Source organism: Kogia breviceps, chromosome X, assembly GCF_026419965.1.
Source record: "Kogia breviceps isolate mKogBre1 chromosome X, mKogBre1 haplotype 1, whole genome shotgun sequence".
NCBI lineage: Eukaryota > Metazoa > Chordata > Mammalia > Artiodactyla > Physeteridae > Kogia > Kogia breviceps.
Window position 1 is genome coordinate 101,714,537 of NC_081330.1, and position 24,142 is coordinate 101,738,678.

Sequence of the window (24,142 nt, forward strand, 5' to 3'; positions counted from 1 at the left end):
CAATCTGGTCATGGCTTAGCTGGCTCAGGGTTTCTCATGAGGTTGCAATCAAGTTGTTGCCTTGGCCTGAGGTTTAATCTGAAAGCTTGACGTGTGTGTGTGTGTGTGTGTGTGTGTGTGTGTGTGTGTGTGTGTGTGTGTGTGTAGATCTTCTTCCAACCTTATTCACATGATTATTGGCAGGCTTTGGTTCCTCACCACATGGGCTTCTCCATATAGGATTCCATCAAGACTTGGCAGCTGGCATGCCCCAGGATGAGTGATCCAAGAAAGACAGTGAGAGAATGTCCAAGATGGAAACCACAGTCTTTTTATATCTCAGAAGAGGTATAACATCCCTTCTGCTATATTCTTTTCATTAGAAGCAAAGTCAATAAGTCCATTCCAATAAGGGAGAGTTATACAAAGGTATGAATTCCAGGAGAAAGGGATCACTGGGGGCCATCTTGGAGGCTGCATATCACAGTCTACCCTCTGGCACCCAGTGATCCATGTCCTTCCCACATGTAAAATACACTCACACCCTCCCAAGGTCCCTAAAAGTCTTATCCCATTGTAGCATCAGCTCAAAGTCCAGAATCTCATCATCTAAATCAGGTCCAGGTGGGGATGAGGCTCCTTCTATGTACTTCCTTAACTGTAAGTGCTTGAATACAGTTCTTCTCTATCTGTAGACCTGTAAAACCAAAGAGGTATCTTCTCCCCACATACCCAACCTACAATGGTTGAATAGCCATAATATAACTGCTATAGAGATTCCTGTTAAAAATGGGGTTAAGTGGGAGGCATAAAGGAGTCACTGTTCCATAGAAATCCTGAAATCTAGCTGGCCAAGTTCTGGCAGTTCTTTCTTCAGGCTTCACACGAAAGAATTCTTCATGGCTCTCTGCTCTATTCTCTAGGCTCTTGGTTCCACCCTCTAAGCAATCTTTCCTTTTCCAGGAAGGGTAACACCTATTTACAGCTAAGCAGCTCTATGAGCCTGTTTCCTGACAGTAGAATTCTGGGAGTTCAAAGGGCTCTCCTCATTCTATAATATCTCTGTCCCCCTCAGTTATGTTGGTAATATTTCTGAATATATACCTCATTAAGAACTTTGTGGGTCTCCTGTCCATTAGACTTTCTGTCCATTAGACAGAAGCCACATCCACAAATCTTATAGACATAAACTCTTCTCTGTTGTTTCTTTGAGAGGATCTGGGAGACACACCTTTACTCTCTAAAGGGACTCTTGTATGACTGAAAGTACTCTGAAGCACCACCTTGACTTAACAAAGGATTTGACGGTCATATCCTTGGCTTTATCTGTAGGCTGTGTTTTCCTGGCAGTGCCCTGGATTTGATCTTTGTTCAGAAGCCATTCAAATGTCCTTTGGACTTTACTACAGCTGCAGTGTAGCCCCTTTGGCAAATCATTTGCTAGCACTAAATCATCTGGTTCCCGTAAATGAATACCCTGTGGCTTCCAATAGTGCAAAATACCTTTTCCTTTTTCTTAAAATTTATTTATTTATTTTAATTAATTTATTTTTGTCTGTGTTGGGTCTTCATTGCTGCGTGCAGGCTTTCTCTAGTTGCGGCCAGCTGAGCTGGGGCTACTCTTCATTGCAGTGCGTGGCCTTCTCATTGCGGTGGCTTCTTTTGTTGCGTAGCACAGGCTCTAGGCATGTGGGCTTCAGTAGTTGTGGCACGCAGGCTCAGTAGTTGTGGCTCGCGGGCTTAGTTGCTCCACAGCATGTGGGATCTTCCCGGACCAGGGATCGAACCGGTGTCCCCTGCATTGGCAGGCGGATTCTTAACCACTGTGCCACCAGGAAAGTCCCCAAAATACCTTTTTCTAAACATCCAAATCTCCAGTATTGTCACTGTTCGAATGTATATCCTGAAGCTGTACTGAGTGGGATAAAACCATTCCAGACATACGAGCATAACGACACATGATTTATGTGTCATAAGAAACATGAGGCAGATTTTTCTCTTTTCTTCCAACATTTGTCAACTACCAATTCTGAATCATATGCTAGGTAGACAAGGCAAATTAGACATGGTTCTCGCCATTGAGCAATTTAGAGACATGATTTATCTCCACAAAATATATGTTTTTAAATTAAGTGTAGACCTATGCTGTCTAGTATGGTAACCACTAGCCACATGGCTGTATAAATTTAAATTAATTAAAGTTCAATGTAATAAAAAATGTATCACCCCAGTTGTACTAGCCATATTTCAAGTGCTTAATGATCACACGTGGCTAGTGGCTATCCTATTGTACAGTATAGATATAGAGCATGTCCATCATTGCAGAAAGTTCCATTGGATAGCAATAATCTAGAGAAGAAAGCAGTAAGATCTAATAAAGATAAGCACTTATCCTTGTTTTAAATATATTTGTCTCTCCTCTCCCATACTAAAAAGTTTCAAATATCAAGGAGATACTGCATACTTCTTTAGTAAATACTCTAACATGCTTCATAATAAAGAATGCTGTAAAACCATGATTCTTAATAATTTTTTGGATCATAGACCCTTATTAAAATCTACTAAAAGTTAGCAAGTTTTTCCCCAGGAAAGTATATTCATGTACCAAAAAGCATGTCCAATTACAAGGGGTTCATGGACTCCCCCAAAGCGCTTCCATTGTTCCTCTAGGAGGCCAGGGACTCAGGTTAAGAATCTTTACTGCGAAGTGAGTTTGATTTTCCCATTGACTTTCAGTATAAAATTGATGATGCAGTTTACTATTAAATATGATGACTCCTGATAGTAATAAAATTATAATTAGAATAAGGATGATGAGGGGGAAAAAACAAAAATTTCTGACAGAAGTTAAGAATGTAGAGCTATCTTCAAAATAATTAAAAAATAAACCCAACCCTTTGAGCTAAAACTTTAACACAGAACCAGCAAATCTGTCAACTTGCATCATGTATCACAGTCAATACAGGAATGTAGTTTAACAAATTGGCTACATCTTCCATTAGTTTCAAATGCTGTCTCTACCCACCACCGTCACAATGAAAAAGCTTCTAGGGTGATGAAAGGAGCAGTCTAGCCTTCTAAACCTAAATTCCTGGTGTAATTCTAATACATTTAATAGCTATTTCTTAAGAGTGTGTTGGTTGCCTCCGTGGTGTTAACTACCTGGACATACTGGATGAAAGGGTAGGATTCAATGGGCCAGGAAGACCCCTCTTTGAACTTTGGAAAAAAGGAGCGACTCTTTCTTTGCAAATCTGTTGATTTAGATGACGTTTCTGCAAGGAGAGCAGAATTATAAATGGAATTGGCTCCAGGTATGGCTGAGGGACAGAATCCTACATGGCACAGAGTTTCTAATTTCTGAGCCAATGTAGAATTTGTATTTGTGTAGAAGAAGCACTGAAGCATTCTTTCCAAAGAGTGGTAATCTGAACCACATGAGGACTGATTAATGGTTTTCACGATAAAACCACAATTAACCAGAATTCTAAAGGGATGGCCTTTTGTAAATAAAGAAGAGTTTGTTAGGAAACCTCCCTCTCTCCTTCCCTGCCAACTTCTCTCTCTCTTTTTGTTCCTTTCTTTCTATTTTAACCCTGTGGAAAATCTTTCTCTAATATGTGTGAATTTCCTTTGCTGCTTTAGTAAGCTTTAATAAGTACAGTCTGCTGAACATAAGTTAGTCAGTGGTCTTTGATCTTACTGTATCCTTCATGATGTCCATTTTGTAGACTAGTCATCATTTTTTATAGAAGTTGATATATGAGTTTAGGCTGAATGTAAAATGGGATTCTGGGGGAAGGGGTAGATAATATCCATTTATTTTGTATTCTCTTATCTCCTATCAATAATAGGCAGTAAATTTCCTGTTCATTTGTGAATCAGTTTGGATGCATTAAGCTGCAAGTGACAATGCTATTCACAATGGCTTAAATTGAAAGGACATTTATTATTGACCTAGCAAGAAGTATGGAGGTAAGATGTCTAGGATTGATTTAGTAGCCCAATAAAGTCATCACAGACCCCAGGTTCTTTTTTTTTTTTTTTGGGGGGGGGGTGGTACATGGGCCTCTCACTGCTGTGGCCTCTCCCTTTGCGAAGCGCAGGCTCAGTGGCCATGGCTCACGGGCCCAGCTGCTCTGCGGCATGTGGGATCCTCCCGGACCGGGGCACGAACCCGTGTCCCCTGCATCCGCAGGCGGACTCTCAACCACTGCGCCACCAGGGAAGCCCCCCAGGTTCTTTTAATAGTTCCACTCTACCATCCTCAGCCAAAAACCTTTTGTCCTGAGACATCTTACCTCATGGTTGCAAAATGGCTGCTGTAGCTTCAGACATTTATCCTTACACTGTAGCTTCCAAAGCAGGAAGGGAGAAAAGAGGGCAAAAGAGTTTTCTTATGCACTTTTCTCTTTTATCAGGGGGAAAGTCTTTTCCATAAGCCCTGTTCCCCAAAAGCAGAAATATTTTTCCTTGTCATTGGCCAATACTGGGTTTCATGCCTACCTCTGGAACAGTCACTGGCAAAGGGGAATTTCTGACTTAGAGTCATCACAGTTCAAGATAGGCAGAGAGATAATGAGTGGTTGTGATCTAAGTGGAGGTGGACGGACCAATATAAGTGAGCTACAAATCAAGTTGCTGATCAAGGTAACCTCTTGAGATCATCTGAACTGTCTGCCTTGCAGGCTCTAATTTAAGTAAAGGCAGTAGTGAGAATGCCTGGTTTTGGGTTTCAATGAGCTTTCCAAAGAAACAACTGAGGGCTTCCCTGGTGGCACAGTGGTTGAGAATCCGCCCGCCAATGCAGGGGACACGGGTTCGAGCCCTGGTCCAGGAAGGTCCCACCTGCCATGGAGCAACTAAGCCTGTGTGCCACAACTACTGAGCCTGTGCTCTAGAGCCAGTGAGCCACAACTACTGAGCCCACGTGCCACAACTACTGAAGCCCACGCGCCTAGAGCCTGTGCTCTGCAACAAGAGAAGCCACTGCATGAGAAGCCCGCGAACCGCAGCGAAGAGTAGCTCTCACTCACCTCAACTAGAGAAACCCACGCGCAGCAACAAAGACCCAATGCAGCCAAAAATTAAAAAAAAAAAAAAAAACCCAAAGAACTGAGCAAGCCAAAATAAGATGGAGCAATAGTTAAAAAAAAAAAAAAAAGAAACAGTTGAACAGAAGAGCTGCTTTCCTCTGCCAGGGACGCTGCTACCTTGGGGGTGATGATGCGAACCACCTTTTATCTCCTTTTGACTCATTATAAAGACTTGTCTCATGGTCTAACCAGGAGGGTTCCTCTCTTTAGGCAAACATTTACCACTCTTCAAATGACATCAGAGTTGAGCTTGTGGTCTTGAGTTGAATTTGTGGTTTAACAATGCATGTAGGGCTTCCCTGGTGGCGCAGTGGTTGAGAATCCGCCTGCCGATGCAGGGGACACGGGTTCGTGCCCCGGTCCGGGAAGATCCCACATGCCGCGGAGCGGCTGGGCCCGTGAGCCGTGGCCGCTGAGCCTGCGCGTCCGGAGCCTGCGCTCCGCAATGGGAGAGGCCACAACAGTGAGAGGCCCGCGTACCACAAAAAAAAAAAAAAAAAAAAAAAAAAAAACAATGCATGTAGTTTATTCCTGACATGCCTGGAGGCAACGAGCAGGATCAAGGCTCACTGTAGGAGTTATGTGTACAGGCGAAGGCAAATGGAGAAAACTCAGAACTCAGAATACAGAAATCCAGTTTCTGACAGTCGGCCCTGAACTTGTTTGTGTAGCAATCCTCTTAGATGTGTAACAAGGCTTTGGCATGTGAGCACTTGCAATAACCTCATAAAAGAGAATGTTCTTATCTGTGATGGTTGCAGTCCCTGCTGGTAAATGTGTGATCAAGATGGTGTTAACTCAACAGTCAGTGGTCAGACTAGGAAGGCTAGGAGGAAAGATCTCTAAATTTAAGATTATCGCTTTGAAGTTCGGGGCCTTGTACTGCTTTAAAGATTAAGCATCTACCATTTACTGGAATTCAATATTTAACATGTTAAAAATGATTCAGGGCTTCCCTGGTGGCGCAGTGGTTGAGAGTCCGCCTGCCGATGCAGGGGACACGGGTTCGTGCCCCGGTCCGGGAACATCCCACATGCCGCGGAGCGGCTGGGCCCGTGAGCCGTGGCCGCTGAGCCTGCACGTCCGGAGCCTGTGCTCCGCAACGGGAGAGGCCCGGGTACCGCGAAAGAAAAAAAAAAAAGATTCAGTTCCAACTTCCAAATGAGTTTAAATTTTAAAATCAAGCACAGACTTTCTCTATGAGGCTGTTGTTTTCAAGGGTAGCAAAACTCATCACGAAATTTGCCTTTAGCCATGCCTTGGTGAGAGGTTTTGAATAAGCATTCAGATCATCAATTTCGACACTCATTTCCTACAGATATACCAAGACAGCTTTATATTTCGTTGTCATTAAGATAAGACATGTGATTTTCCTCCTTATCCTCCACCCAAGTTCATTTCATAAAATGGACTGATTCTCAGGTAACATAAACACCCACTTCTACCAGGTTTTCTTTGATTGCTGGAGAAACTCTGGGCCGTATCTGAGTTATACACATTTTACTGCGTCTCCTCTGGCATGAGATTCATATCCATTGGCCTCTTCTCAGAGTGAAGTTGACTTTCTTTCAATCCCGAGTCCAGAATTTCAGTTGGCATGTGGTAATTCCAAAACCATTTGAGGCTCATCTCGATTGGCTCTGGAAATCTCAGCCCAGCCAGGTTCACTCTGAGAGGTCCCCTGTCCCTTCATGAATGGCCACAAAAGCTTTTATTCTTGGCTCTGCGTTCTAATAGCCCCTCTTGCATGGACTGTGCCAAAGCAGTGCTTCAAAAATATTCGTACGTATCATGTGGCTTTTCTTGCTGCAGTTTCTGTTCTTTTTTATTGTAGGATCTGGAGACTCACCACTAGAAGACGATGAAGTCGCGTATTCACACGCTAGATATAAAGGTGAATGCTTTGCTTATGTGCTAATGAAGACCTGCTGATGCCAGGAGGACTTTCCTTTTTGCCCTGCAGAGCAGACTATAATAAAGTGACCAGACAACACATTTTAAGTTCTAATTACCTGTCGAGAAAACAAAATGTTTTAAAATTAATATGCATATGCTCCCATTTGAAAGAAAATACAGAAAAACAAATGAAAGAAAACAAAAAGCATTTGGAAATCTCTGAAGTGCTGTCCTTCAGCACCCCAGTGGTCATTTTATTCTCATCAGTTTCTTTACTGTCCTTACTTCTGCAAAGCCAAGCTCTAGCTGATGAAAGTGAAAATCAAGCCATGAGTTTTACCTGATTCATACATTACAGCCAGAATCGTCCAGAGTAAACCATCCAAGGTCAAATCTGGACCCAGTGCTGCTAATGTACTGAGATGAATGAGGAATGAGAAAACTTGATTTTCATAAGCTCATTTCATTGTGCTCTTTCTGAGTCTGGCTTGGCTCCTGAAATGACGAGTAAAGTGTGTTGCCCAATGAAACTTTAATGATAAAGAACTCCATCTCTACACATTTCCAGCAATCCACCCCCTCCAGCAGGTATAAAAAGCCTAACCAAGAACCTTCTATGCAGGCTCAGGTAAGTATGTCCATAAATATTTTCTAATGGTGAGTCGTTTCTCTGAAGCTTTGGGAGCCCTGAGAAGAGTGAGGGTAAATTTAAATTATTTCTCTCTGAATCCAGTTCCTTTTACAGTTGAGAAATAATTTGAAGAAAATTGATTAATAAAGTTCTATTGTGGCATTTTTGCCCAGGAAATTTGTCTGCATTCTGGCAGGAGGACACTCCCCTGCTCTGTCGTGATATGCCTAAGTTATAAGAGAATCAGGGTAGTACTGGTCAGCCTTCGGTTGGAGAGAGTCCTTCAGTTGTTTTCCACACAGGTGAACAACCTTTCTAATATAATGACTGGTGTCTATGTCCACCATGTTCCACATTTGCTTATGACCTGTGAATACACATACTCATTCCTATGCACAGCTCCTATATTCCTGCCTCAGGAATTAACCAATCCGGCAAAGCACAGACTTGTTAATTAGATGTTTGTGGTAAGGTGGTATTCTGATTCCTGACACACTTTTTGTTTTTTAACATCTTTATTGGAGTATAATTGCTTTACAATGGTGTGTTAGTTTCTGCTTTATAACAAAGTGCATCAGCTCTACATATACATACCTAACACTTCTTAATTGAGAGTTTTGAAAAATCTTTGTTTTTCGAGTCCCTTATTGAAAAATCTTCCTAAAACGTGCACATGTGGCCCTAGTGTTCATCCTCACTTCGCAGCACTGCACGTGTGGAAGGTAAACCAGATGCAGGAAAATATGTGCCTGGCCTAGAGCTTGCCCGGAATGTTTAAGAATAAATACTTCTTAGGAAATTGTTTTCATTGTCATTTTGTGTCAGTTTTAAAACTTAGAGGCAAACCATTGTTCATTGGGAGACGAGTTCTAGATCCTTAGGCCCCTTACACAGTGTCTGGCACAGTGTACATACTCAGTACATGTTTTTTTGAATTAAATTGATAATTTATAAAAGTCATAAAAGAAAAAAGAAAGTGAAGTGTAACCAACATTTAATGTGGCATGCATTGCTTTTGATTCTTTTACTTGGAATGCCATCCTGTCTTCACACTAATTGAGGGAAGGAGGAAGGCGTGTAGAGATATGTTGTTATTACTTATTTACAGATGAAGGAACCGCAGATTAGAGGGGAGGTGACTTGCGCTGACTCACACAGCTAGCAAACATTATGTTTGAGTCTGAAATCCAGATGTTTTAGCTCAACATCCAGAGTTCACTAGTAGCTCTTCCTTAGTCTGCTGCATGACACTGCTTCCCCCAGGAGCTCCACAATGGCCCAGGGAGATGAAAAAGTTTTCCTGAATAATTGATGTAGATTTCTCCCTAAATAAACCCTGTCTTAATTGAAGCAGCATAAGAGCTTCCTTTCTCTAAACCTCTGTTAAATGTTTCGCTAATTCACTTTTAACTCATGGTATTTGCATGCACTTCAAGTCACTCACTGAGTTTTTAATTATTATCACTGCAGGGCTGTTTAAAATGTCAAAATATCTTCCGAAGGTTTGTCTTGGAAAGTGATCCAAAAGAAATTCCTTTTGCGAATAAATAAAAGCAAGATTTTTTTCCCCCCACATGTTGACAACAGCACAGCTCTTGGATGTGTAGGCAGCTCTGCTGGAAGGATTTGAAGACTCAAAATAGCTGAGTAAAAAAAATCTGCGAATTGCATGGTTGTACTGGAATATGTGAATTTGTAATATATGTATATGCAGGTCATTCTCTAATGGACCTGCTGCCTTAAATATTTGTCCTAGGCACATTTGTGGAAAAGACAACCATAACGTGTGTGTGCTAAGAATTGCGGGTCTGCCGCCTCATATTAGTTTACTCTAAAATCGTGCCCCTTGGGCGTCCCTGGTGGCGCAGTGGTTAAGAATCTGCCTGCCAATGCAGGGGACACAGGTTTGAGCCCTGGTGCAGGAAGATCCCACATGCCGCGGGGCAACTAAGCCCGTGCACCACAACTACTGAGCCTGTGCTCTAGAGCCCGCAAGCCACAACTGCTGAGCCTGTGTGCCACAAGTAGCCCGCGTACCTAGAGCCCGTGCTCCGCAACAAGAGAAGCCACCGCACTGAGAAGCCCGTGCACCCCAACGAAGACCCAATGCAGCCAAAAATAAATAAATAAATTTAAAAATAAAATCGTGCCTTTCCTAAACTGACGCCAAAGTCCAGAAGCTGGGGCTTCCCTGGTGGCGCAGTGGTTGAGAATCCGCCTGCCGATGCAGGGGACACAGGTTCGTGCCCCGGTCGGGGAAGATCCCACGTGCCGTGGAGCGGCTGGGCCCGTGAGCCATGGCCGCTGAGCCTGCGCGTCCGGAGCCTGTGCTCCGCAACGGGAGAGGCCACAACAGTGAGAGGCCTGCGTACCCCACAAAAAAAAAAAAAAAAAAAAACAAAGTCCAGAAGCTGGAGGATGTAAGTGTTTTCAACATTTGAGCGAAAAACAAGTAGAGAATTGGACACTCTTCCAGTTTGTACATCTGTGGAACTGTGATCAGGACCCAGAATGTAAAGAGGATTTGCCTTTAGCTGGAAGGGTTACAAGAGACTATCCAAAGTTATCAGTCAGAAGAAGGATTAAGGAGGTAAGTATGGGTGCGAGAGGGGTAGGAGATCAGAGAGGAATAAGAATTTGAATCATACAACTTCAAAGCTAGATGGGACTTTTTTTTTTTTTAACATCTTAGCACTGATATAAATATAAAATTTAATCAGAATAAAAATAACCTTTGTAGGGCTTCCCTGGTGGCGCAGTGGTTGAGAATCCGCCTGCCGATGCAGGAGACACGGGTTCGTGCCCTGGTCCGGGAAGATCCCACATGCCGCGGAGCAACTAAGCCCGTGAGCCATGGCCGCTAGGCCTGCGCGTCCAGAGCCTGTGCTCCGCAACGGGAGAGGCCACAACAGTGAGAGGCCCGCATACCGCAAAAAAAAAAAAAAAAAAAAAAAAAAAAACCTTTGTAGATGGGACTTTGAAAATAATCTCATCCATTCCTCTCTTGTATAGACTATGAATGTGGGTCCCTGAAAATTTTTTTGAATTGTCCAGGTTACTAGGAGATGATAGAGTTAGATAATATCTGCCAAGGCCTCTTGACTCTGCCCAGTATCCACCATACTCCACTAGCTCACTGTTTTCATTGTCTCCCTCTGGGTCTCCCATATTCATTCTCACCTCATCACCCTTCTGGCCTCTCCAATGGAGATTTCATTTTCTCTCTCTGGAGCCCAGTTCTCAATCAAGGATTTCACAGTTTGGCCTGTGAGATGGTGACAAAAGGGTAGTGAAGGAGACCAGTTGGCAAGAGAAGAGGCTAGAACTGGGGAAGCACAGAAGCCTTGCAGTCCAGCAGGGGAATAGGGCAGACAGGGAAACTAAGAGGAAGTGAGGCAGTGGGGAAGTTAGGAGGAAGGGGTGGGGGAGAGGACAAAGACAAAGAGGTCAGGCGACAGATGACTTTTAAGATTTAACACCATGAAAGTCCTCTGATGGACTATCTGAAGTGCTTCTTTGAGCTTGAAAACACCGAGTGCATTTTGGAGTTTCCTTGTGGGTGGTCTTTCCTATTACAGTTGGAAGAGACAGGCAGAAAGAGAGAGAGGGAAAGAAATATACCTCGCTTCTAGTAGTCATAGAAGCCAGTAGGTTCCAAATGTTAGTTTCATTTGAGTGGTAGGCATCTATGGATTTTTCCAGAATTTATCTTAAGGACTTTTGATTATAGAAGAAATATCCACAACTTGGCAGTGCTAAGCAAACATACCCCAAAGGCTTCTTATTTACCTGTGATCTTGAAATCTCTTAGCTTCGTGGCTTACCTGGAGCCATCACCAAAGAAAGAACTGAAACATTTAAAATTAGTTCAAGAATTCTTTTATAGGACTTCCCTGGTGGCGCAGTGGTTAAGAATCCGCCTGCCAATGCAGGGGACACAGGTTCGAGCCCTGGTCCGGGAAGATCCCACATGCCCGGAGCAACTAAGCCCGTGCGCCACAACTACTGAGCCGGTGCTCTAGAGCCCGCGAGCCACAACTACTGAGCCTGTTCGCCTAGAGCCCGTGCTCTGCAACAAGAGAAGCCACCACAGTGAGAAGCACGCACGGCACAAGGAAGAGTAGCCCCCGCTCGCCGCAACTAGAGAAAGTCCACGCGCAGCAACGAAGACCCAACGCAGCCAAAAATAAATAAATAAATTAATTTTTAAAAAAATCTTTTATACTTAGAGGAAAATAATGGAGATATGTATGCTGTTTTGTACTTTACTTCAGGGTCCAGATTTTTCTCATTTAAAAATGTTAGCATATACAGGGCTTCCCTGGTGGCGCAGTGGTTGGGAGTCCACCTGCCGATGCAGGGGACACGGGTTCGTGCCCTGGTCCGGGAGGATCCCACATGCCGCGGAGCTGCTGGGCCCGTGAGCCATAGCCGCTGAGCCTGCGCGTCTGGAGCCTCCGCAACGGGAGAGGCCACAACAGTGAGAGGGCCACGTACTGCAAAAAAAAAAAAAAAAAAGTTAGCATATACAGACTAGATGTATAAACCCAAGAGGAAGGAAACTTTGTTCAAGGAAGGCCTGGAAGCCTAGCGTAAGCTCTTGCAAGACTGAATCCAAGAGATCAAACTTAATCAGCTGTAGACTAAGCGTGGGGCATTACTTCTCCCCAGAAAGTCCAGGAAATACTGCTTGAGTCCCAACGGTAGCACCCATTTGCAGCTGTCTGCAGAACATTATATGATGAAAATATTAGGCAAAGGAGATGTCAAAGCACATAAGTAAAAAACAAAAAAACCCCATAAAACAGTCCATGCACGAGACCTGGACAGAACTGTTGGTTTTCATGGCTGAGAAGCAGCCAGAAACACATTATCAGAAGCGAATTCCTGGCAAAGTCAAACAGGGGATTTCCTCCTTCTTGGCCACATGATGGCGCACGAACTTCACTCACTGTCTGCTCAGGTGCTGGGGTGGAGGGAGGAGCTGGCAGCCCTAGGGAGGAGGCTCCTGTTCAAGGCATGGAGAGCCTGACAGGCTTGAGGGAGCTAGTCTCTGGTCCCCATTGACTGTGCGGTGGTCACTGTGGCAACTTTCGAGGAGCTAGTCTTGCCCTACTAATTTTATGACCCTCAGCGACACCTTCCAAAGGCCCAGGGGAGAGGTTCTGATTTAATAGTGTTGTCATCCTAAGCTGTGCTCTGGGCAACTACGAGACCAAAATCAAAACACCCTGGAACTTTGCCATTGGAGAAGGGTGTCATCTCTTACCTAAATGGGGCTTAACTGGGGACATCTGAAAGAGGAGGTAGCTTCCCAATGGGGAGAAATTGTTCTGTGACGTTAAGCCCAAATTATATCCTGTGGCAAAACCCTGGAAATTGTTGCTTCGTTCACATTCATTAAGATCGTATTAAATGCTTTTACAGTGAATATGATACAGACTTGGGAAAAAATCTAAATTAACCAATTATTGACTCCCCTGCCACTCTGTATGGATGGCTGGGGTTAAGGTTCACAACGGTAACAGTTGCTCTGAAGGGAATTATGTATCTAGTTAAGGGAAATATTCAAAAGAACAAACATTCATTGAACCATTAGTATGTGCTAGGCACTGTGCTAGACGCTTGATATGCATTTTTTTTTCAGTCCTTGTAAGAGGACTTGTAAGAGTCCTGTGACATAGGTAGAGGTATTAAGTAACCTCAGAGAGGTTAAGTAACTTGTCCAAGATCACACAGCTACTAATGGAGGAACCTGGACCCGTATTCGTATATGTCTGACACCTAGTCCCATGATCATAATCTCCCCACCCAGAGACGACTTAAAAGACATGGGGCACTATTTGGAGGTCCAAAATCTGGAATGCAGCCAGCCAGGGACTTCGAGAGTGAAGAGACACATTTTCTGAAGATGTCACTTGCTATTTCTCCTCTCCTTTGTTTCTGCTACCTATAGACACCCCGTGGTGCTCCCCCATCAAGGTGAAGTACGGGGATGTGTACTGCAGGGCCCCTCAGGGAGGATACTACAAAACAGCCCTGGGAACCAGGTGTGACATTCGCTGCCAGAAGGGCTACGAGCTGCATGGCTCTTCCCAGCTGATCTGCCAGTCAAACAAACGGTGGTCGGACAAGGTCATCTGCAAGCGTGAGTAGCCCGGCCCCATGTTGGGGCCTTGGGGCCATTCGGGGCCAAAGTTCTTTTGCTCTGAGATCAGGGATTTTTACTGAATGCTTTGTGGTCTTTGATGAGAAAAACTCTCCTTGTGAACAGAAGCCATGCGTTCATTCCTAAGATATGGCGGAAGTAAGATGACACATTTCAGACAGAGTGGTGCGATCAGCTGTTTGGAAAGGGGGAGAGAACAGAGGTCTGTTTAGCAAAGTGCTGGCCCCTACAAAGGGTTTGGGGATTGAAAAACAAACAAGACACACAGGTAAAGACACAGTCTGCCATCAAGGGTCATCTGCCATCAGGGGTCCCACAGAATAGCATTAGAGACAGACGTGTAAAACCGACAGAAGTATAAGAATGGTGCTCTGCCATGGACTCCTGGTAGTAGACACAAGCGTCCTTCCAAGGAGTAGAACTTGCGGAGGCAGGGAGAGAATTACCGCGGAAGGATGCTTATTCCATGAAAGGCGCTGTGCCTCAGGGGAGAAGGTTGGAAGCACATTTCAGGGGCTGACTTTTAGCTTCCTGGAAAGTCATCATCTCATTTGGGAAACTGCAAGTGACACGGCATCGTTGAAGTGCATTTTAAATGCCATTTCTGTTCAAAAAATCTATCATGATGGAGCGCCTGTTGTGTGCCAAGCATTTCACATATATGCAGTTTTTGCAACAATGCTTTTGATATGGGTGCCATTACTTTATTGTTGGGAAACTGAGGTTGGGGTCTGCAGCCCTGTGATCCAGTCTAGGCAGACTACGCCTCTGGGTGACTATAGTGAACACTTTCAGTGCTTCCCCCATATGTCCCTGGATTCCCTGCTACCAGTTCTGTGTGTCCATCCCCCAGCTTGTGGGCCCTTTGCTCTTAATGACTTGCACCTCGGTTGATCTTCTACCAAGGAAGAAGAGGCTCTGCGTCTTCAGAGGACTGCTTTCTTCGTTCTGACAGGGAGAGCATTCCCCATGGGCAGCCTGTAGCTGCTCAGTACTGACTGGTAAAGGATTATGAAAGCCCAGCTGCCCTGCCTGGAGGCAGGGCTGACTCAGGCTCCAGAGCTCCCCTTCGGAATCAGGTTGAGGCTGACTTTGCCTGAGTTGCTACCTTGCCCGGCTTCCTCCCCTCCCCCGTCCTGCTTCCCCCACCCTTCACTGGTCTCCCCTGGGAGCACTTTCTTAATCACTTGCACACAAATCCTGGCCTCAGCGTCTATTTCTGAGGAGCCCAGCATAAGACCGTGGTTTAGCTGGGATGCCAACCCAAGCTAGTCTTGTGTAAAACTTTGTGTCCCTTCTGTGTGACATGCAACCATTGTTACCAAATGCAAGTTCATGTGCCTGATGCACAGTGACGCCAAACAAATGGAAACATCGGAGTTTGGAGCAGAGAAAGGTTATTGCAGGACCAAGCAAGGAGAGCGAGTGGCTCGAGCCCAAACCCACCGCCCCACCAACTCCTTGAAAGGGTTCAGCACAGCATTTTTAAAGGCCAGGTGAGGGAGGGGGGGTTGCAGAGTACGTGATCAGCTTGTACACAATTCTCTGATTGGCTGATGGTGAGGAAAAGGAGGTTAACATTCTAGGCGCCAGAAGGTCTGGGGGCTACGTGCTTATGATCAAGTAGTTAATTTCTAACATTTGGTGGTGGTTTTAGCACCTGAAAAACTCAGGGAATATGCATCAGATGCTATTATCTGGGTCTTCAGAGAGGAGCTACAGCAGAGGGTATGGGGGAGAGGTCTGCCCCGGGAAGGGCCCATAGGGTCCTGCTCGGTTACACTATCTATCATTTCTCTACTTCTATCAGTTATATTCCAATTAACTTCACCCTATGCTTTCAGAGTTTCTGGACTCTGAAACTCCATGAACAAAATCTAAGTAATACTGAACCTCTGGTTTTCTCCTTTTCAGAAAAGCGATGTCCTACCCTTGCCATGCCGGCAAATGGAGGGTTTAAGTGCGTCGACGGTGCCTACTTTAACTCCCGGTGTGAGTACTATTGCTCGCCAGGATACACGTTGAAAGGGGAGCAGACAGTCACGTGTATGGACAACAAGGCATGGAGTGGCCGACCAGCCTCCTGTGTTGGTAAGAGAATATCACCAGCCCTCAGGAGGCGCCTGCTTTGGGAGGAGCAGGGAGTGTCCGTACAGTGGATTTTTAAGGAAGCATCCATGTCCCGGATGTAAAGCACAAGCACCCAGTTTTGCTTCCAGTGGTTCTCTTCGTCCCTGTTTCTCTGGCTCAGCGCATACCTAGCCTCAGTCTCTACGCTAGAGTTGACTTCACAGCTCATGGCTTTCCTCTGACTTTTGTCTCTCTCTTGGATTGCGATGGAGGCAGCTGGAGGCTGGCAAAGGTACGGGGTAATCTCGCTGCTTTAGTTCAGGGATCTGCCCTGTAGCACTGAGCAGAGTTTTTGACATTGGCCGAACATTCCTGCAGAGAGCATCTCTGTGTCTTTCAGCCGGCAGACGTAGTTCCATTGTTATCGACTCCGGTAGTCAGCAAACACTCAGTTTGTAAACTGGGAGGGATTTGGCTATTTTACCTTAGTCTGGATTTTTTGGGCAAATAGTAGTTCTTAGTTCTTAGTTGTGGTTCCGGGAGCTGGAAATCTTTACAAATGCAAATTCAGGGCTCCACCCCAGACCTGCTGAATCTGAAACTCTGGGGATGGGGCCCAGCACTTGGTGCTTTAATGAGCCTTTGAGGGCATTTCGAAGTGCTTAAAGAGAGAGCCGCTGATCTAAGGCAGTGCTTCTCCAACTTGGGAATCACCTGGGAAACTTGGTAAAAATGCAGCTTCTGATTCAGTAGATCTGGGGTGTAGCCTGGGATCCTCTAGGGCAAGGTATCTGAATCTTGGAACAATGGACATCTGGGGTCAGATAATTATTCGTCCTGGGGTCCTGTCTTTTGCACTCTAGGATGCTTAGCAGAGCCTTGGCTTTTACCCACTAGATGCCAGTAACATCTCCCCCCAACTCCCACTTGTGACAACCAAAAATGTCTTCAGACATTGTCAAATGTCCCCTGGAGAGAGGAGGAGAGGAAGGAGAAAAATCACTCCCCCCCCACTCCTTGAGAATCACCCATCTAGGGGCAGTGGGTCCCTTCTCCCCACCCCCGCCACTTATTAGAATCACCTGAGTATCTTTTAGAACCTAGCGATGCCTTGGTCCTACCCTAGAGATTCTGATTCAATTAGCCTGATGTGGGACAGCTGGAGGAGGCGAGTGGCATTATAAAAGCTTCCCAGGTGGTTTTCATGTGCAGCCAGGATCCAGGACCCTTGTCTGAGAGCAGTGGCTCTCAGAGTATGGTCCCCTGATCAGAAACAGCAACATCAGAAATGCAGATTTCCGGCCCTGCAGGATTGCTGGATTCTGATGCTCTAAAGGTTGAGAACCTGCCTTAGAAGATCAAATTTGCGAAGAACTTTAGTGCCTTTTTACTCAAAATAGTGCCCAGCAGTTTCAGCACCAGCAGGAAGCCTGTTGGAAATGGAGAATCTTGGGACCCATCTGAAGCTGGCAGATCAAAACCCACATTTTAAGAAGATTCCCAGGGGATTCCTATGTCCTTTAAACACTGAGGCAGACTGCTCTGGGACAGTGGTTTTCAACTCTGGCTGCCATTTAAATCTGAATATCTGGGGCCCTGGTATTTTTCCAAAATTCTCCCAAGTAGTTGAAAACCACTGTCCCAGGAGACTGTTTACTCATAAACTGTTAGAGCTGCCAGGACCCACCCCAGCAGAACATTCTAGTCCAATCCCCCACCTACGGATGAGGCCTGAGAGGTCACCTGACTTGCTTGATGTTGTGTAGAGCCAAGCCTATGTCTCCAGGCTTTCAGGTTCAAAGTCCCTGAAGCCAGAGGCAGCTCTGGCACCGAGGTGCCAAGGCCACTGGCCACAGGAGCCTGGCTCCTACCCTGCTTGGGTCTGCTCATCCTCCAGAGAGTCGTGCAGCGCAGTCTGTCCATGTGCTTTACCCCAAGGACTCCTTCCTGACTGCTCAGAGCCTGGAGCAGATACTTCAGGAATGAGACTGAAACTGGATGCTACCCTCTGGGGGCGGTTGTACAACAACTCCTCTGGCCTTGGTCCCCAGGGTGTGTTCATGATGGTACCACTGTCCACCGTATCCCTTGGCAGCATCAGCCGTTCTTACTCTGCAGTTATGTGGTTAATGAGCTATAGCCGGGGGACCTGGCCAAGACATTGTTGCAGGAAGGGGGACCCCTTCCGGGGCCCGAGCGTGGGCTCTTGTCTAACACTCGGAAATGAGTTGTCCGAGGAGACACACGTGCTGACAAAGCAAAAGACTTTCTTGGGAAGGGGCGCCCGGGTGGAGAGCAGTGGGGTAAAGGAACCCAGGAGAACTGCTCTGCCACGTGGCTCGCAGCCTCGGGTTTTATGGTGGTGATGTTAGCTTTCCGGGTTGTCTCTGGCCAGTCATTTTGCTTGGTTTGACTCAGGGTCCTTCCTGGTGGCGCACGCATCTCTCAGCCAAGATGGATTTCAGCGTGAGGGTTTCTGGGAGGTTAGGGCAGGACGTATCATCTCCTCCCTCCTCCTTTCGGCCCCTCCCAAATTCTGCCAGGTTAGTTTATTTTATTTTTTTTTATTTTTGGCTGCGTTTGGGTCTTCGTTGCTGCGCGTGGGCTTTCTCTAGTTGCGGCGAGCGGGGGCTACTCTTCATTGCGGTGTGCGGGCTTCTCATTGCAGTGGCCTCTCTTGTTGTGGAGCAGGGGCTCTAGGATCGAGGACTTCCGTAGCTGTGGCACGTGGGCTCAGTAGTTGTGGCTCCTGGGCTCTAGAGCACAGGCTCAGTCGTTGTGGCTCACGGGCTTAGTTGCTCGGCGGCATGTGGGATCTTCCCGGACCAGGGCTCAAACCCATGTCCCCTACATTGGCAGATGGGTTCCTAAGCACTGTGCCACCAGGGAAGTCCCCAGTTTAGTTTTACAAACATACTATGGGCTGGCATGTCTTGTCCTCCCTCCTTTTGGCCCCTCCCGAATTCTCCTGGTTAGTTTTCAGCAGCAGCACTGCGTTCTTTGGGACCTCCTGCTGTGAGACAACTCAGGCAAGCCATTGTCATTGGGCCTGGCCAAGGCAGGCAGTTTTGGTCAGTGGTTCCCTACCAATGCGAGCAAAAACCTTCTACATCAGAGTCACAGCCTGGACCTTACCTTGTATCCATCTGACAAGAGCACCAGGTCCAAATAATTACTCAGATAACTGACTCAGATTTATTCCGAGCTTCTCTTTTTCTAGGATTTAGGTAGGAGTTTGAATTGATCAGTCACTGGGAAGACAGAAACCATTTTAGGTATTTCCAGCAGAGGGGAATTTAATAAGGGGCATTGGTTACAAAAACATAGGAAGAGCTGGAGGAGCAAAAGAGGAAAAACATTGTTACGAGGGATTAGTTCCAGCCGAAATCCATAGCAACCAAGGGCTGGGGGAGCAAAAGTGGCCTGGTAGTGTTACCCCTAATCCAAAGCTCACGCTGATGTTGACATGTCTGTACGTGACACCATCATGGATGAGAATGAAGTGAGGAGCCCAGGAAGCCCTCACTGAGGCCCCTACCAGAAGCATAATGGCTTCCATCTTCTTCCTGCCTTCTATTCTCATGAGAGTGCCTCCCATTGGCAAACCTAGCTGGTACCCAGCTGGCAGAAAGAGTCCAAGAAATGTCATTTCGTGACTTTTAGTGCAGGCAGTAAAAGGGAGATGCTAGAAAAACTGAGCACCAACAGAATCTTTGGCACAGCAACCATTTTCTGAGGTCTTAGACATCTCCCCATGAATCACTGTAGAGTTCTCCGCAAGGAGAAGAACGCAGAGCAGTCCTGCACAGCCAGTGCAGGTAGGATAGCACTCAGGCTGTGAGCACTTGACATGCTCCTTTGGAAGGACATGACTTGAGGCCAGATGTTCAGGTCAGAAGAGGCCCTCACAGATGTTGCTTTCACTCTCTCCCCTATGACTTGGTATGTGCAAGCTAGCTCTTCAAAACAACCCCTCCCCCCCATTTTGGACTCTCTCTTTCCTCACATTGGAAGGGCCCGAGGTGATGGGATGGGAGGAGATACAAATCTTCATGCTGAGCAAGCTTTGGCAGAATCTTCTAGGGATCACACTGTTCAGATGTCCAGATTATGTGCAACAGTGGAAAGAAAATGCTGATTATTCTCAAAAAGCAACAAGCATGCCTTAAGCCAGACCAGATGGGCCTGGAACCTCCCCAGAGGGAGAGAGAAAGAACGAAGAAATGAACCCCAGTTTCAGGGCATTTATCCTAGAGAGGGCCAGGGCAAGGTTCAGGCATCTTTGAGGGAAGGGGAATTTGTGCACGTAGTAAGGGTGGAGTAATGGTGAAAAGGGGACCCGTGAGCCACAAGAGAGCAAAGAGCTCCCAGGAAAAAGAGAGAAATGGACAAAGCAATCAGGCAATTCTTTCTTAGATTTTGCGAGCTTGTCCCCAGTGAATTTTACTGCAGGGATGTCATGGACACTTTTGGCTTTAAATGTATTATTAAATTCATTTAATGGCTTTGTTTGTGTGTTGGCAAGGCTCAGGGGTCCTTGAGCACAACTCAGAGCCTCAGCCTAGTTTAGGAGCTGACACATGGTGGCCAAGCATTTCCCAGATTTCCACACAGCCTTGAACAGTGCCTCTGGGCCACAGCTGTACTGAGTGCTGAGGAGATCGTCTCAGTTCTCCTCCAGATCTGGAGGGAAGAGAGAACACTGGGCTTACTTTTTACTCTGAGGTGGTGGTCTTTTAACTTTTCACTCTATGGTCTGGCTAATTTGAAAGGACCGCAAGTTAAAATTCATTCTCTTATGCAGCCCACACTGTGGCAGTGGGTTCAAATCCATGGTTATTTCAGAAACAGATATAGATAGAAATCAGTCAGTGTGGGAGAAACAACATACTGCAAATTGCAGGAGGGTGAAATATTTAGAGAGCCGCAACTTCCATTGATATAAAAAAAAATAAACCAGAGAATGTAATAACTATTGTTTGGGGGGATTTTTTTTTCTTTTTTTCCATTTTTAGTTCATTTCGGTTACATTGGCATTTAGATAGAACAATGGACAGTTAGAATTACAAGGCCTCATCCTAGAGACCAGATTTTTTTTTTTTTTTCTTTCGGTACGTGGGCCTCTCACTGTTGTGGCCTCTCCGGTTGCGGAGCACAGGCTCCGGACGCGCAGGCTCAGCGGCCATGGCTCACGGGCCCAGCCGCTCCGCGGCATGTGGCATCTTCCCAGACCGGGGCACGAACCCGCGTCCCCTGCATTGTCAGGCGGACTCTCAACCACTGCGCCACCAGGGAAGCCCTAGAGATCAGATTTTGAGTAGACACACGATCTCTCTTTTAGACCAACAGTTTTTCCTAGGCCAAAAGAGAAAGAGACCAAAATTCAAGTAAGTTTAAAATCCATGGGCAATGAAAACTGAGCAGGTATCTTTGGACATGCAGGGAGCCCCATTTCGTTTTTTTAACAAAGGTCCACATACAAACCAAACCAACTTGGTTTTTATTTTTTTATTTTTTATTTTATTTATTTATTTTTTTGCGGTACGCGGGCCTCTCACTGTTGTGGCCTCTCCCGTTGCGGAGCACAGGCTCCGGACGCGCAGGCTCAGTGGCCATGGCTCACGGGCCCAGCCGCTCCGCGGCTCGTGGGATCTTCCCGGACCGGGACACGAACCCATGTCCCCTGCATCAGCAGGCGGACTCTCAACCACTGCACCACCAGAGAAGCCCCCAACTTGGTTTTTAGAATAACTCTTTGCTTGTTTTATATTTCCTACAGAATAGAATAGTTGGAGAGTTAACACAAATGGAAGTCTGGAATAAAAAAAAAAAAACTCTCTGATTTTAGATATGCAAATTGATGGAATACATTTCTGGCTTCCCAATCATCTGACAGCTGGGTTGACCCAATGACCCACAAGGAAGTTTGCTGGGCTGAATGGTATTATTTCCAGAGATTCAGTTCAGGATACAGATATCATGGGGCTAAGAATAAATGTGTCAGTGCATTGTTGTAGATGCTCTTAAATCATACTGAATTTTTCCTGGGTTGACAAATACACATTTTCTTGCAAACTTTCAGGAAGCTAGTTTCAGCTCTGCAACAAGTTGCAATTTTTAGTTTGGTATCTTGCTTCTCATGATAGTGACTTCTAATTGTGGAGTTCTTTGCTTCTCTTCTTGACTCTTCTGTCCATTGGGGAAAGTTTTCTAATATCTCATGGTGCCAAAGAAATGGAACCACATTCCAGAGACATCCGCAAGGATTACTCTCTAGCTGGGGGAAGCAAGCAATGGGGCAAGTTTTCCGTGTCCGGGTTTGTTCTGCCTCTGTCAGTCCTTTTCTTCCTGTGCCCCAGGAAATGACCGCCTCCTTCCTCCATCACCAACCTGCCGAAATTCCCCATCCAAACAACCGTGAAGAATAACATGGTTGTTTGAAACCACTAAGTTTTGTGTGGTCAGTTGTTTGGATGGGGAATTTCAGCAGGGCTCGGGGGCTCACCTCCGTTCCACATAGTGATGGCTGAAGTGCCTGATTGGGGCTGGAGGATCCAAGATGGCTTCACTCCCATGTCTGGCATCTCACTCAGAGGCAGCTGTACTGGCTGGCATTTGACTGAGTCTCTTTCTCTCTTCCTTCATAATTTCTCACTTTCTCCACATGGCCTCTCTAGTCAGATAATTGGACTTCCTTAGATGGCAGCTGGCTTCTGAGATAGCGAACAGGAGAAGGTGCCAGACTCTTTAAGGCCCTACCCCTGGGACTGGCGTAGGGTCACTTTCCCTGTATTCTATCAGTCAAAGCAAGTCACAAGCCTGGCACAGATTCAGAGGGAGGAGAAACAGACCCCACCTCTTGCTAGGAGGAGCTGCAGGTGTATAAGGGGATTATGGGTGGCCATCTTTGCAGGAAATTCACCAGAGTATCCTTTGTTAGAAATCAGAGCTTAGAAATCATTAGTGAAATACATTTTGGAAGATGCCATACCAAATTTTGAAAAAAAAAAAAAAAAGGTGTGATTGCTTATATCCCAGTTCAGGTACTGTTAACAAGGCCAAAGTCATAATGCCTTAAACAAGATAGAAGTTCCGTTCTCGTATAAATGTTTGTCCGGGGCGGTGTCCTAGACCCAAACTCCTTCTCATTTCTTCTTCCATCCTCAACTTGCAGCTTTCATCCCACAGTCGAAGATGCTGTTCCGGCTCCCCACCTCATGGACATTCAAACCAGGGTGGAAGGCGGGGGTGGGGGGTGGCCACACATACTTTTTGAAAAGCACATCAGTTCTTCTGATGACCCTCTGGTGGAAGCCATCCCATGGCCACACCTAACTTCAGACAAGCCTGGGAAATATAGTCTTTATTCTGGAGGGCCACAGGCCCAGGGAAACTTCTTTTGTGCTGAAAGAAGAAGGGGGATGGGAGAGCAGGTGAACAACCACCAGTCTCTGCCACATCGACTGTACAGATTGAGAGGAAGTTGGTGTAAAAGATCAAGGGAGAAAAGAAGGGAGAAAAAGATTAGTTAAAAAGCCAGTTGGTGGGCTTCCCTGGTGGCGCAGTGGTTGAGAATCCGCCTGCCGATGCAGGAGACACGGGTTCGTGCCCCGGTCCGGGAAGATCCCACATGCCGCGGAGCAACTAAGCCCGTGAGCCATGGCCGCTAGGCCTGCGCGTCCGGAGCCTGTGCTTCGCAACGCGAGAGGCCACAACAGTGAGAGGCCCGCATATCGCAAAAAAAAAAAAAAAAAAAAAAAAAAGCCAGTTGGTGTAAATCAACTATACCTCAATAAAATAAAATTTAAAATTCAACCAAAAATCATATACCATATATGTGAAAGAATTTCTAGAAACGATTTGTAGAAAAATCGAGGTTCTCATTGCAATAATCAGTTGTATTTAATAAAGAAAATGTATACGATAGTTCGCAAATGTAAATCCAGTTGGAATGAGTTATGGAGGACATCGGAGAGGAAAGGAGCATTAAATGGAGTCTGTTTGCTGTGAGCAGCTGTGATGATCCTTTACATTCTTGAGATAAGAATACCACCTTGCCTTAGAATGAGGTGGAGGGAGTGAAGAACGCGCACCCCCACCCCAGGTCAGGCAGTCCCAGGCACATGTTACTGTTATGTTCTTTTTTTTTTTTTTTTTTTTTTTTGCCGTGCCACGGGCCTCTCGCGTTCCCGAGCACAGGCTCCAGACGCGGCTCAGCGGCCATGGCTCACGGGCCCAGCCTGCTCCGCAGCATGTGGGCTCTTCCCGGACCGGAGCACGAACCCGCGTCCCCTGCGTCGG

The 24,142-nt window shown here is 46.0% G+C and overlaps 1 protein-coding gene across 2 annotated transcripts in view; it reads left to right on the forward strand.

The window, feature by feature from the left end:
* The window catches only part of SRPX (sushi repeat containing protein X-linked), a 110,611-nt gene that overhangs the window by 36,862 nt on the left and 49,607 nt on the right, over positions 1-24,142 (forward strand). The window contains exons 2-4 of one of the 2 annotated variants that reach the window (XM_059049886.2): positions 6,910-6,969; positions 13,559-13,750; positions 15,686-15,862. In XM_059049886.2, the coding sequence (XP_058905869.1) occupies positions 6,910-6,969; positions 13,559-13,750; positions 15,686-15,862 (429 nt within the window). The remainder of the gene's footprint in view (positions 1-6,909; positions 6,970-13,558; positions 13,751-15,685; positions 15,863-24,142) is intronic. The other variant, XM_059049887.2, reaches the window with a different exon arrangement.